The 14,191-nt window shown below is 45.1% G+C and overlaps 1 protein-coding gene across 3 annotated transcripts in view; it reads left to right on the top strand.

The window, feature by feature from the left end:
- Positions 1-14,191, top strand: part of LIG1 (DNA ligase 1) — a 793,173-nt gene that overhangs the window by 247,858 nt on the left and 531,124 nt on the right. For all 3 annotated transcript variants that reach the window (XM_075328747.1, XM_075328748.1, XM_075328746.1), the window contains exons 7-9: positions 1,988-2,071; positions 3,023-3,106; positions 10,879-10,959. In XM_075328747.1, coding sequence (XP_075184862.1) covers positions 1,988-2,071; positions 3,023-3,106; positions 10,879-10,959 — 249 coding nt within the window. The remainder of the gene's footprint in view (positions 1-1,987; positions 2,072-3,022; positions 3,107-10,878; positions 10,960-14,191) is intronic.

Here is a 14,191-nt window from a genome sequence, read left to right as displayed (position 1 = left end):
CCATGGGCAGCAATAGGGGCCATGTGCCAGCCACAGGGCGCCATGGGCAGCAATAGGGGCCATGTGCCAGCCACAGGGGTCCATGGGCAGAAATAGGGGCCGTGTGCCAGCCACAGGGGGCCATGGGCAGCAATAGGGGCCATGTGCCAGCCACAGGGGGCCATGGGCAGAAATAGGGGCCGTGTGCCAGCCACAGGGGGCCATGGGCAGCAATAGGGGCCATGTGCCAGCCACAGGGGGCCATGGGCAGCAATAGGGGCCGTGTGCCAGCCACAGGGGGCCATGGGCAGCAATAGGTGCCGTGTGCCAGCCACAGGGGGCCATGGGCAGCAATAGGGGCCGTGTGCCAGCCACAGGGGGCCATGGGCAGCAATAGGGGCCGTGTGCCAGCCACAGGGGACCATGGGCAGCAATAGGGGCCGTACTTCAGCCACAGGGGGCCATGGGCAGCATTAGGGGCCAGGTGGCAGCCACAGGGGGCCAGGTGGCAGCCACAGGGGGCCATGGGCAGCAATAGGGGCAGTGTACCATCCATAGGGGGCGTGTGCCATCCATAGGGGGCGTATGCCATCCATAGGGGACATGTGGCATCACTGGGGGCCATCTGCCAGCCACAGGGGGCTGTGTGCCAGCCATAGGGGATGTATGCCAGCAATAGGGGACATGTGGCATCACTGGGGGACGTGTGCCAGCACAAGGGGGCCATATCCAGATTAAGGAGGCTAATTTTAGGATGGGCGGCTATGAGGGACATATACCCTATATGATTTGTTAGACTGTCACTGGCATTATAAGACATACCCCATTTATTAAAAAAAAAATAAAATTCTCTTTTCCTTCACCAAATTTGGGGGTGCGTCTTATAATCAGGTGCGACTTATAAAGCGAAAAATACGGTAAATAAAGCAAATTCTTCAATTGCTGTTGATTTGTTCATTCTGCTTCCCAAATATCGCAGTAAGGCTCGTCTCACATTTATTCTGCTCTCTTAGAGCAGAGGTTTATGTGGAAATCTTTGAAAAACATGATTCAGACAAAATTCTAAACAGAAAATTCACTAAACAGATATGAGTCACCGTGACCTTTCGTCTGGCCTATGGTCCATCTTGTCCATCTTTTTAGGAGTGCACTCAGCTTTACACTGTTAGAGGGTATTTGCATATTCTGGAAAAATTACACAACAAACTATGTAGTCCATTTTTATTCTTTTCCGCCCTTATAAAAATGTATATCTTGGTGCTAAAACATTAGTTAAATAAATGTACGGTAATTCTTTTTTCTTTGCCACCCAATGGTATAAAATTCTGTGCCATGCATGTGGTATCAATATGCTCACTGCACCTCTAAATGAGTTCATTGAAGAGTGTACTTTGTAAAATGAGGTCACTTATGGTGTGTCTGCTCTTCTGTCATGTCAGGGGTCTGCCAATGTGACCCCCCCCCCCATTGTCTGATATTCTATTCTTTGTAATCCTGTGTGTTTGACATTAATAGTATGCTTGAAAAAGACATATCGTAGGTCAAAACGTTGTGTGAAATGGCAGAGTAAAGAGGTTTGTTACTTCCCCTAACAAGGTCGCTGACTATTCTATTTCAAGCAAACTATTTGCCACTGAATGAGGATAATGTGTTGTAGTTCAATTTCTGTAACTATTTATAATTCGCAAGTGTTTAGACAAGTTTTAGTTATTTGAATTGTTCCAAAGTTTTCTCTAAATATTAGAAAATTGTCTCAAAATATTCTGCATCTTTTATATTTGCAAAATTAATAATGTTTCAAAGTTCTGAAATGTATATGCAATAATAATATGTAGCAGTAAAAGAAAAACTTTGATATAGAAACAAGAGCCAACTAAAGTATTTTCATTGTCACATTTGAATTCAGGAGGTCAGAATCCTTAAGAATGGCTCATTTCATAAGTGAACCTGACTACTTCTGAAAATATGTAGAACAGTGTTATTTATGGAGTCTTGGTTTTTTTAACAGATCTAAAGGCTTTTGTTAAATCAGAGCAGAAAGATGCGGCTGAAAGCCTTCTGAAAAAAACTTCTGAGCCAGTACAAGAAAAAAGTAAGTAGAAGAAAGAAATGTTACAATATAGTTTGTATATGAAGTTACTGCGGTGTACATAATTATGCCACCTTAGGGGCATGTAAATGAGCCATTTGGAAGAATCTGTTGTGTGAGAGAAACATAGTGTAATGACACTAATTTTAGAGGTCTGTTACTTGGCACTTAATGCCCAGCCGTTTAGAAACCTGACTTATTAAACTGTGTAGAGCTGTGCCAGTGTTGCAGGATGCATATACCATGCGGGCGCCTCCATCCTCAAGCTGCTGCTGGAAAGATTTTTTTCTCGATTACTGTGCATACTGAGAAATCTGTCAGTGAACATCAAGGTGTACGCTTTAATGCATTTCTAACCCCGTTTTGCACAGCATTTCATGTAAATTTTCCATTATCTCCAGTTAAAAATATAAAAAAAAATGCATCATTGAGTATATTGTCAGCATGGTGACTCACTGGTTACCACTCTTGGATTCTGTATTCAAATCCCACCATGGACAACATCTGCCTGGAGTTTTTTTTCCATACATGTTAGGAACAACTTCCCACCAAGTTGTCCACAAATCCAAAAATGAAGTATTTCTAAGGCACCAGAATAGTCATTTTGTTTCTTTATTATCCAAAGTACATCTTCAAGCCAAAATGCATAGTTTCAGCTGACGACGGCCTTTCTCAAGCTAAATGCAGTGACCATGACATACACACAACCAGTATTCAGCTGGGTCACCTCTTCACTCCTCTCGCCAGTTCCTCTCACATGTCCTGCAGACCGGGTACAATCAAGGAAACATCGCATTAAAATTACAATAATATAAAAATATCACTTACATTTTATATTGTTATATTGTCTTTAAGTAGAGAGAGCAACTAGATCATTCAATAACTGAACCTGATAACACTGTTCTACAATTTTTCAGAAGTTATCTTTGGAGTCATGATTTTTTTTTTTAACAGATCCAAAGGCTGTTATTAAATCAAAGCAGAAAGATGCGGCGGAAAACCTTGTAAAAAAACCTTCTGAGCCGGTACAAGAGAAAAGTAAGTAGAAAAAAGAAATCTGTTACCATATGGCTTGTATATGAAGATACTGCAGTGTGCATAGCATAAACACACAAAGCGGTATACGGAGCTATTTATATCATTGGGTCACACCTTCACTTCTCTCACTCATTCCTCTGTGTCATTTATAGAAACACAGGAGGACAAGAAGAATATGTACCAGATACAATGATTTGATGACCGTAACCAATATATGTCAAAATATCAGATTTTACAATTATAAAATGTAAGGATAGGTATAGCAAAGAGAGGGTACAAATATCCCATGCAAAAATAGCAGGGATAGGAATTCAAGTAAAAACGTACACCCCCTCCAACCAAAATAACTCATAAATGTATTGTTAAAGACATAATATAGATGGAAGAAGGCCCACTGTTGGTCAATTACAAAATATAAACATGTGCAGGGAATATGACTCCTAATAAATTAGAGCAAAGACCAATTGGGGAACATAAAAAGAGAGGTCAGAGCAGAGGTAAGAAGAAATAGAAAGATCTCAGTTGCAAGGTGATCCAAACTGGATACACCTAATAAAGTGCACAGTGCTCATTATATTACCTGAGCAGTAGTACCGTGTTTCCCCGAAAATAAGACCTCCCCCGAAAATAAAACCTAGCAGGAATTTTCAGGGATGCTTAAATATAAAACATTCCCTGAAAATGAGACCTAGCCGCGGTCAATAATGAAATGTCATGCAGCGGTGAAAAAGTTAAAGAATCCTGCAGGACACTTCATTATAGACAGCGGGCACCCCCTAAAGAGAGAAGAAAAAAGAGAGAAGACCCCCCCGATCATACTCACCAGATGCCAGAGCAGGTGAGCGCATCAAGGTCCTGATGCGACACACACACACACACACACACACACACACACACACACACACACACACACACACACACACACACACACACACACACACACATATCAGATCACACACACATATCAGATCACACACACATATCAGATCACACACACATATCAGATCACACACACATACATCAGATCACACACACATACATCAGATCACACACACATACATCAGATCACACACACATACATCAGATCACACACACACACTACAGATCGCATCCACAGACTCACCACATCCAGTGATATCGCTTGCTTCTCTGCGGCGATACTGTGCAGTGATCTTGCAGGACCTGCCGGAGGATCACTTGGCCGGAAGCATGTGGTATTTCTGGATGTTGTGAGTGTGTGCGCGCGATTATAACGTTATGTGCGATATCGTGAGTGTGTGGGAATGTATGCGATTGGATCTTTGAGTGTGTCGGCAGGAGGCAGAGGAGGACGGCGTGCAGAACAGCTGCTGGGAGTGCCCACTGGAGAGCACAGGGTACACACCTATAACAAAATGAAACCAGATGAAGAGAGACCCTCAAAATACAGGTACAAAGATAGTTATAAGAGGTTCACGCATGGTGGAAGAGTGGAGACCTCACAAAAAAAGGGGGGGTGAGCGAACGGCTCATCTACATATATCATCCTGTTGACACCTTTGTATCTAGCCTCCTTATGACCCCTTTGGGAGAAACGCGTAGAGGTGTGTTGAGGCAATTTGAGGGACACACATGGATTTCTATATGATAAGTACCTTCTGACTATTCCAATTATCGTTCTGTCTGCCTATAAATATTATTATGCACTTTATTTAACATAAGCACTTTATCTACTGGCTGCTGGGGTGCATTTAGACAAGATAAGTCCTAATTATCCCAATTAATGTATCTGTCTGCTTATTAACATTGTTGTTATTTATTCAAGCATAAGCACTTTATTTACCTGCTGCTAGGGTGCATTAGGGCAGTTCAGGGTTAGCCATCAGAGAGTGGGGGCGCCATATCGCTTTTCATTAGGGTGCCGACCTCCATGAAAGGCAGTGGACAGGAGGGAGAGTTCATTAATAGGGTATATGTATCTATATGTCACCTCTCTTACTCCTGTACAAAAACGTTCCTAAACCTCTTTCATTATTGTGAGGTGGAATTGGTGCATGTGTGTTTGATATATAATTTTGATTGTCCAGTTGTTAAAATTTCACCAACACTATTTGCACCTTGTCTTTAGATGTGAGCACCTTTCATATCTTTTGGTGGGGCAGGTGAGGGATAGCCTTCGGAGAGTGTGTAATTTTCGATGTTTTTAAATTTGCTAGAATAAAGTTGATGTTTTTAAGGGTTATATATATATTTTTGGTTTATGCAATAATTTCCCTTGGTTATAGAATATTTGATGAGTGAACTGCCTCACAGGAAGGGGGCGTAACTCGCCACCTCATTAAGGCCTGTAGGAACAAGAGTATTCAAAATTACTATCCATTTAGACTCACGTTGTCTGAGGATCTTGCGCAAATTCCCCCCTCCGATCCCGCCATGGATAACATCAAAACCCCGGATCTGAAGGGATTTAGGGTTACATTTGTGGTGAGCCCTAAAGTGATGGGGGAGGGTTTTGAGTAGCGTAACATCATCCACTGACCCCGCTGCGATAATATCCCTGACGTGTTCTCTGACCTGTACGCGGAGTTTACGTGAAGTGAGGCTAACGTAGATCAGGGAGCACGGACAGGTTGCGTAGTAAACTACGTGTGTAGTGTTGCAGAAAATATACTGGTCGATGGAGAAAGTACTCCTGCCATCAGAGGAAGAAAATGAGGTGGTCCTTATTATATTGCTACAGGCAAAACAATGGCCAAAGGGAAAACAATCCTGAATGGGGCCACTGTACCCAAAGAAATTTGGCCGTGGGGGACATAATGGCCCTTGACAAGAAGATCCCCGAGCTTCCTAGCCCTCCTAGCTGTCATCAGTTGCCTCCTAGGCAAAACCTCCGCCAATATAGGGTCAGTAAGAGGTACGGACCAGTTTTTACCTAGGATGCCCCTCATCGTGTCCCATTCATGATTATATGTGCTAAAAAAACGCACATGATTATCAAGGCCAGGCCGGCATGGAGTATATTGAAGAAGCTGGCTTCTTAGGGGTATCTTTGGCTCGAAGGTACCCCTTCTTAATGCACCTATTACTTATACCCCCTGGCTCTAAACCTGCATCGGAGATCACATGTCTGGGACTCAAAGGTGGTAGTAGAAGAGCAGATCCGTTTCATTCTCAAGAACTGTCCGGGCGGTATGGCATGTATTGTGGATGCAGTATGACCTGATAACACATACAGGAGAGCGTTGATCAACGTGTCCTTATGATACACGTCAGTCTGAACGTATCCAATCTCATCAACCGTGATCTTAATGTCAAGGGAGTCTAAACGAGACCTGCGAGTTCTGTGTGTAAGTTTGATATTCAAAGAATTATGGTTAAGATTACTCAGGAAAGAATTAAGCTGCTCAGCTGTGCCCTGCCAAAAACTAAAATGTCATCTATATATTGGAGCCAGCACTGCACATGGGCACTGGCCCGAGCGCCACCATCACCAAACACCAACCTTTCCCAGTAACCCAGGAAAAGGTTGGCGCAAGAAGGCGCGCAGGTCGTGTCCATTGCAGTGCTGTACCACAGTAGATAATTTTTATCTTTAAAAACAAAAGAATTGTTAGTAAAGGCAAAGCTGAGCAACTCGATAATAAAGTCATTCAAAGTGCCATCTGGACCGGAGGTCTCAAGAAAGAAACGGACTGCCTTTAAGTGCAGGTATAATGTGCCTCAATGTTGGCACTGGCCACGAGCATGTCATCATCCATAAAGACGCCTTCAAGACGTTTGAGGACATCCGTAGTGTTTTTAACATAGGAGGGTAAACGCTCAACTAAAGTTTTCAAATAAAAATCAATAAACTTGCAGATGGGTTCACATAATCCCCCTATGCCAGACACAATCGGATGCCCCAGTGGGTTGAGGTCGTCTTTATGGATTTTGGTAGCAATTATAACGTGGGGACAGGTGGAAAGCTGGTGAGCAGGCCCTCAAGCATCATCTTGTCAATAACCCTCGTTCATGGGAACGGAACAAAATCTTTTTAAGTTCCAGGGAGAAGGAGGTAAGCTGACTACAATGCAAGTGTGAATGTGTTCTTATCTAGAAGTTGTTAAAATGCTTATATTTCGTACTTCTGGACTGGCCAGATCACAATATTCCCCCCCACCCTTGTCCGCTGCTTTTCTGACAACATTATTATAGTGTTGTAGCTGTGTAACTGATGACCTCTGGCAGTGAGTTAAATTGTACTGTCGCTAAGTCGGTAATTGTTTAAGGTCCTCAGTCAGCAACCTCGTAAAGATATCAACAGCAGGGCAGCGGGAAAAGCGGAGGAAACCTCGTTGATCTAGGCAGAAGAAAAATTGGGGACGAATCTGTTGGAAGATTCTGTTCGTTCATCGATCTTGAAGATCCTGTAGAGCAGGAGTCTCAAACTCAGCTGGGTGTATAGGCCACACATAAAAAAAAAAATATTTGGAGGGCCGCATTCTTTGCAGGGCCAAGTCTGGTATCCTCCATTTGGCAAAGTGACAATTTAGAGATTCCATGTATTTTCTTCTATACAACTTTGGATCACTTTTTGTCAACATTTTTTGCTTGTTTATTAAAGCAAACCTGCAGTTTTTTGTTACGTTTATATGTAAAAAATCATTTTTAATGGTAAAAAAAAAATTCTTATCTCTTTCTTGTGCCCAGTAGTAATGTGCCTATCCTTGTACCTAGTAGTAATGTACCCATCCTTGTGCCCAGTAATAATCTGCACATCCTTGTACCCAGTAATATTGTACTCATCTTTGTGCCCAGTAGTAATGTGCCCATCTTTGTGCCCAATAGTAATCTGCCCAGTAGCATACTGCCTCTCCTTGCAGCATTGTGCCCATCCTTGCAGCATTGTGCCCATCCTTGCAGCATTGTGCCCATCCTTGCAGCATTGTGCCCATCCTTGCAGCATTGTGCCCATCCTTGCAGCATTGTGCCCATCCTTGCAGCATTGTGCCCATCCTTGCAGCATTGTGCCCATCCTTGCAGCATTATGCCCATCCTTGCAGCATTGTGCCCATCCTTGCAGCATTGTGCCCATCCTTGCAGCATTGTGCCCATCCTTGCAGCATTGTGCCCATCCTTGCAGCATTGTGCCCATCCTTGCAGCATTGTGCCCATCCTTGCAGCATTGTGCCCATCCTTGCAGCATTGTGCCCATCCTTGCAGCATTGTGCCCATCCTTGCAGCATTGTGCCCATCCTTGCAGCATTGTGCCCATCCTTGCAGCATTGTGCCCATCCTTGCAGCATTGTGCCCATCCTTGCAGCATTGTGCCCATCCTTGCAGCATTGTGCCCATCCTTGCAGCATTGTGCCCATCCTTGCAGCATTGTGCCCATCCTTGCAGCATTGTGCCCATCCTTTTAGCATTGTGCCCATCTCTGTGGCATTATGCCCGTCCTTGCGACATTGTGCCCGTCCTTGCGGCACTGTGCCCAAGTAATAATGTCTCCAGTCCTCATCCTAGTTCTCTATTATGCCGTTCTTGACATACACAAAAAAAGAAAAATCTTCTCACCTTTCCTCCGTTCCCTGTTTTCTCTTAACTGCTTGTGGCCTGCAAACCCGTAGACCCCGTGTCGATCGTGTTACTATGCAGGGGGCAGGCGCCAGCAGGGCTTTACTACACTTGATTCATTTGCGGCGCAGCGCGCGCCAGGAGCTCTCTGCTCTCTACCATTCACAGGCAATCAGCTGACTTCATACAGCGATGTTACCTGCTTGACATTGGTATCAGTGGCGTAACTAGAGTTCGATGGGCCCCGATGCAAATTTAGGACCAGGGCCCCCCCTTGGGGTACAGGTTGATTATGCTGACACTTAACTCTTTTCCTCAGCACCCAGCTTTCCCATGCTCTGATATCCCTTTTTCCCCTCAGCACCCAGCTTTCCATGTTCTGATATCCATCTTGTCCTCAGCACCCAGGTTTCCAGTGCTCTGCTATACAACTTTCCCTTAGCACCCAGCTTGCCCTTGATATCAGAGCATGGGAAAGCTGGGTGGTGAGGGAAAGATGTATAGCAAAACATGGGAAAGTTGAGTGCAAAGAGAAAGATGTATTAGAAATATAATCAAAGGGATAACTGGTATATGCCGCGCTTAAAAACCACTGATGCAGAATTAATGTAGAAATGTCCTTTTTATTTCAGCATCCAACACGTTTCAGAGACAAGGACCGTCTCCTTTTTTTTTCTTTTTCCCTGAAGGAGACGGTACTTGTCTCTGAAACGCGTTGGAATGCTGAAATAAAAAAGAAATTTCTACATTAATTCTGCATCAGTGGTTTTTAAGCGCTGCATATACCCATTTTCCCTTTGATTATATTTCTACTACGATATCACGGGGCTGCTGCTTGAACCACGCGGACACTCACATGCGATTTAAGGAGTTGTGACTGGCACAACCCCATCAGGTGAGTGTACCTATTTCTTTCTTATCACCTCACGTTATATCGGGTAAGACCCTATTGCACCTTTTATTTTCCCACCTTTAGCACCAAGAGAAAGATGTATAGCAGAGCATGGGTGAGTGACCCAGCACTCCGCATTAGCTGGGCACTGAGGACAAGATATATATCAGAATATATGAAATCTGGGTTTTGAGGGATATCAGAGCAATGGGAAAGCTGGATGCGGAAGGAAAAATGTATAGCAAGAGCATGGGAAAGCTGGGTGCTGAGGGAAAAAGCCTCTTTCCCTCAGCACCCTACTCCTGGTAGGCGGGGCTTACTCCTGCGCGGCTCTGTAGCAGTGAGTGTAGCCGGGGATGGCTGTGCTCAGCATTTCTCCCCTCTTCTGATAAACGGAAAATGCAGCATATGTGCTGTATGCTGGAGGAGAGACTGTCAGGGGGCCAGTGGGGGATCCATTGCCAGCCGATGCTCAAAGCCAGCGGCCGGGTGATCACTGTAACCATAAACCCGCCCACCTCTCAGCATCGGCTTCAGTGGAAAGAGGTCGGCGGGTTTATGGGCGTGGAGAACAGGGAATAAGCAATTGTTTAAGTAGCCAAGGACATGTTACCTCCAGAGCAGCTGCTGCCTCCTGTGACTCCTGTGTGGCGACCCCTGCGACCGCGATTGTTCCGATCCTGATTGGTAGAGTGCAGAGAGCTCCTAGCCCGCGCTGTGCTGCAAATGCATCAACTGTAGTAAATCCGTGCCGGCCCCCTGCATAGTAACGATCGTCACGGGGTCTGCGGGCAATCTGCCCCACAATAAGCAGCCTCGGGCCGCATGCGGCCCGCGGACTTCGTGTTTGAGACCTCTGCTGTAGAGCATCAAATCCCACCAAGAATAACATCTGCCTGGAGCTTTTTTTCCCCCCATACATGTTAGGAACAACTTCCCACCAAGTTGTCCACATATCCAAAAATGAAGTATTTCTAAGGCACCAAAATAGTCATTTGTTTTTTTTATTATCCAAAGTACATCTTCAAGCCAAAGTGCATTGTTTCGACTGACAAAGACCTTTCTCAACTAAATGCAGAGTGACAATGACATAAAGTATACAGCTGGGTCACCTCTTCACTCCTCTCGCCGGTTCCTCTCACATGTCCTGCAGACCGGGTACAATCAAGGAAACATCGCGTAAGAATTACAATAATATAAAAATATCACTTAGTTTTATATTGTTATATTGTCTTTGAGTAGAGTGAGCAACTAGATCATTTCATAACTGAACCTGACAACTTCTGCAAAAATTGTAGAACAGTGTTATCTTTGGAGTCATGATTTTTTTTTTTTTTTTTTTTAACAGATCCAAAGGCTGTTATAAAATCAGAGCAGAAAGATGCGGCTGAAAGCCTTGTAAAAAAACCTGAGCCGGTACAAGAGAAAAGTAAGTAGAAAAAAGAAATGTGTTACCATATGGCTTGTATATGAAGATTCTGCAGTGTGCATAGCATAAACACACAAGCGGTATACGGAGCTATTTATACCATTGGGTCACAAGAAGACTTCTCTCAATCATTCCACAATGTGTCATGTAGACTAGGTACAATCAAGGTAACCCCACATTAAAATTACAATCTAAGGCTACTTTCAAACTTGCGTTGGACAGCTTCCGTTGCTATCCGCAGCCTTGAGTAATTACGGTAACCGTTGCAGGAAACTGTTATATTCCTCAAAGACTTCTATTAGCTACGGATAGCAACGGATGGTCTTGCGTTGCATCTGCTGCACGACGCAGCGTCGTTATTTTGATGTTGCATCGGGCAGAAGGAACGCTGCATGTAGCGTTTTTTGTGTCGTTAAAATAGTGCACCTTGACGGATTCTGTCGGAATCCGCTGACGGAATTCGTCACGTTCTACTGCGCATGCTCAGCATGTCCAGCAGAACGATCGATATAGTTTAAAATCACTCCTGGTCTCTCTCCCCCATCTCTCATACTCACCGATCACGGGTGCGACGCTGCACTGCTGTCACAAAGCTCTGGCGGCTTTTCCTCTTTTGAAAAAGCCGGCCGCCCATTATTCAATCTCGTCTTCACTGCTTCCCCCGCTCACCGGCGCCTATGATTGGTTTCAGTCAGACCCGCCCCCACGCTGAGTGACAGCTGTCTCACTGCAACCAATCACAGCCGCCGGTGGGCGGGTCTATATCGTGCAGTACAATAAATAATTAAAAAAAAATGGCGTGCGGTCCCCCCCAATTTTGATACCAGCCAAGGTAAAGCCACACAGCTGAAGGCTGGTATTCTCAGGATGGGGAGCCCCACGTTATGGGGAGCCCCCCAGCCTAAAAATATCATCCAGCAGCCACCCGGAATTGTAGCATCCATTAGATGCGACAGTCCTGGGACTCTACCCGGCTCATCCCGAATTGCCCTGGTGCGGTGGCAATCGAGGTAATGAGTTAATGACAGCAGTCCATAGCTGCCACTAAAGGGGGCTTTACACGCTACAATATCGTTAATGGTTTGTCGTCGGGGTCAAGTTGTTAGTGACGCACATCCGGCGTCATTAACGATATCGCAGCGTGTGACACTGACCAGCGACCTCAAAAATGGTGAAAATCGTTTACCATGGAGAGGTCGTCCCAAACTCAAAAATCGGTAAGGGTTGTTTATCCAGGTGGTTCATCGCTCATGCAGCAGCACACATCGCTGTGTGTGACACCGCAGGAGCGAGGAACGGCTCGTTACCTGCCGCCGGCCACAATGCGGAAGGAAGGAGGTGGGCGGGTTGTTACATCCTTCTCATCTCCGCCCCTCCGCTTTGATTGGCCGGCCGCTTAGTGATGTTGCGGTGACGTCGCTGTGATGCCGAACGTCCCTTCCCCTTGAAGGAAGGATTGTTCGGCAGTCATAGCGACAACGTCGACCAGGTAAGTATGTGTGACACTGCCGTAGCGATAATGTTCGCTACGGCAGCGATCACAAACAATCGCATGCGCGACGGCGGCGGGTACTTTCACGCTCGCTATCGCTACAAATTGCTAGCGATATTGCTACCGTGTAAAGCCCCCTTTAGTCCTAGGTTCATCATGACAGGCGTCTCCCCGAGATACCTTCCATGATTAACCTGTAAGTGAAAGTAAATATACACACACACCCGAAAAAATCCTTTATTTGGAATAAAAGACAAAAAACACCCTCTTTGACCACTTTATTAAAATCCCCAAATACCCCTCCAGGTCCGGCGTAATCCACACGAGGTCCCGCGACGCATCCAGCTCTGCTACATGAAGCTGACAGGAGCGGCAGTAGAACACTGCCGCTCCTGTGAGATCCACGCAGCAACTGAAGTGAATCGCGCTGTCAGCAAGGACGTCACTAAGGTAATGCCAGTGTGTGTGTGTGGAGATGATGGGTGCAGTAGTGCCGGTGTGTGCGCAGTGATGATGAAGGCTGTAGTGTCGGGATGTATGCGGGAATGATGAGGGCTGTAGTGTCGGGATGTGTGCGGGGATGAAGAGGGCTGTAGTTTCGGGATGTGTGCGGGGATGATGAGGGCTGTAGTGTTGGGATGTGTGCGGTGAAGATGAGGGCTCTCTCGGCTAAAGAAAACTTAACGAAACGCGTTATTTCACTGGAATCCGTGGCCTTTATTATCACACTTTTTGCAAGGCATCCGTCACATGCGTTACACAACGCATTGTGACGGATGCCGTTCAATGCAAGTGTGAAACTAGCCTAATATATAAAGCAGAGTATATGTATGTGTGTATATTCGCACCATCGTATTTACAATTACAAAATTATGCACAGCCACCTCATTTGACTGACTCGGGGAACATCAGGGGCCTTGGAAACTGGGGTCTCCGTTCCTGTGTGGTGCACTTATATAGTGCTGGGCAGCCCGCCTAATCGAATAGTAAGGGCGTCACTAATAGGCTGTTAGCCAGACACTGTGCACCTACATGTGTGAACGGTGCCTGATACAAGTCTTTTTATGTGCAATTTTAACACGAAGACAATCACCCCTCTATGGATTGACAGTGCTTGCACCTGTTGCATCGATCTTTGAGGGGATTTGCTCCATCCTGTTAGTTAATTTGATTCTGTGGCCTAGGTAGGTAAACACGGTTGCCCTTTTTTGCTGAGAATTAGTTTTGAAATTTTTGGAGGAAAGTTTATTCCTCTTTTTGTGGTTTAATATCATAGACTGTTTTGAAGGGAAATTTAAACCACGCGCTTTAGATATTTGCCAAAAAAAAGTTTACTTACTGTATGGATGTGTGAGGTTATATATTGGCTGTTTTGCCTGGATATTTATCAGGTGGCCTATAGCAACCAATCACAGCTTTACTTCTATTTTGCTACAGGTCCTTAATAGGAGCTCTGATTTGGTTGATATAGGCAACAAAGGACATTCTTAATAGAAGACAGCTTATGTGTGAGTTATGATTTCAGTGGTGAGAGTGGGAGATTGAGACTTTGTTACTATTCGGGGCAACACCGGGTACTACAGCTTGTATTATATAAATATAATTTACAGTTGAAACTGGGATCTGGGGGGAGGGAGGGTAGTGGAGCAAAAAAGGGGATAGATAGAGCAGATAGAGACAGTGAGATGGTAGGGGTCAATGAAGGATTAGGGGGGGACGGGACATGCAAGGAACGTAGGG

Source organism: Anomaloglossus baeobatrachus, chromosome 11, assembly GCF_048569485.1.
Source record: "Anomaloglossus baeobatrachus isolate aAnoBae1 chromosome 11, aAnoBae1.hap1, whole genome shotgun sequence".
Classification (NCBI taxonomy): Eukaryota; Metazoa; Chordata; class Amphibia; order Anura; family Aromobatidae; genus Anomaloglossus; species Anomaloglossus baeobatrachus.
This window is presented reverse-complemented; position numbering and strand designations above follow the sequence as displayed.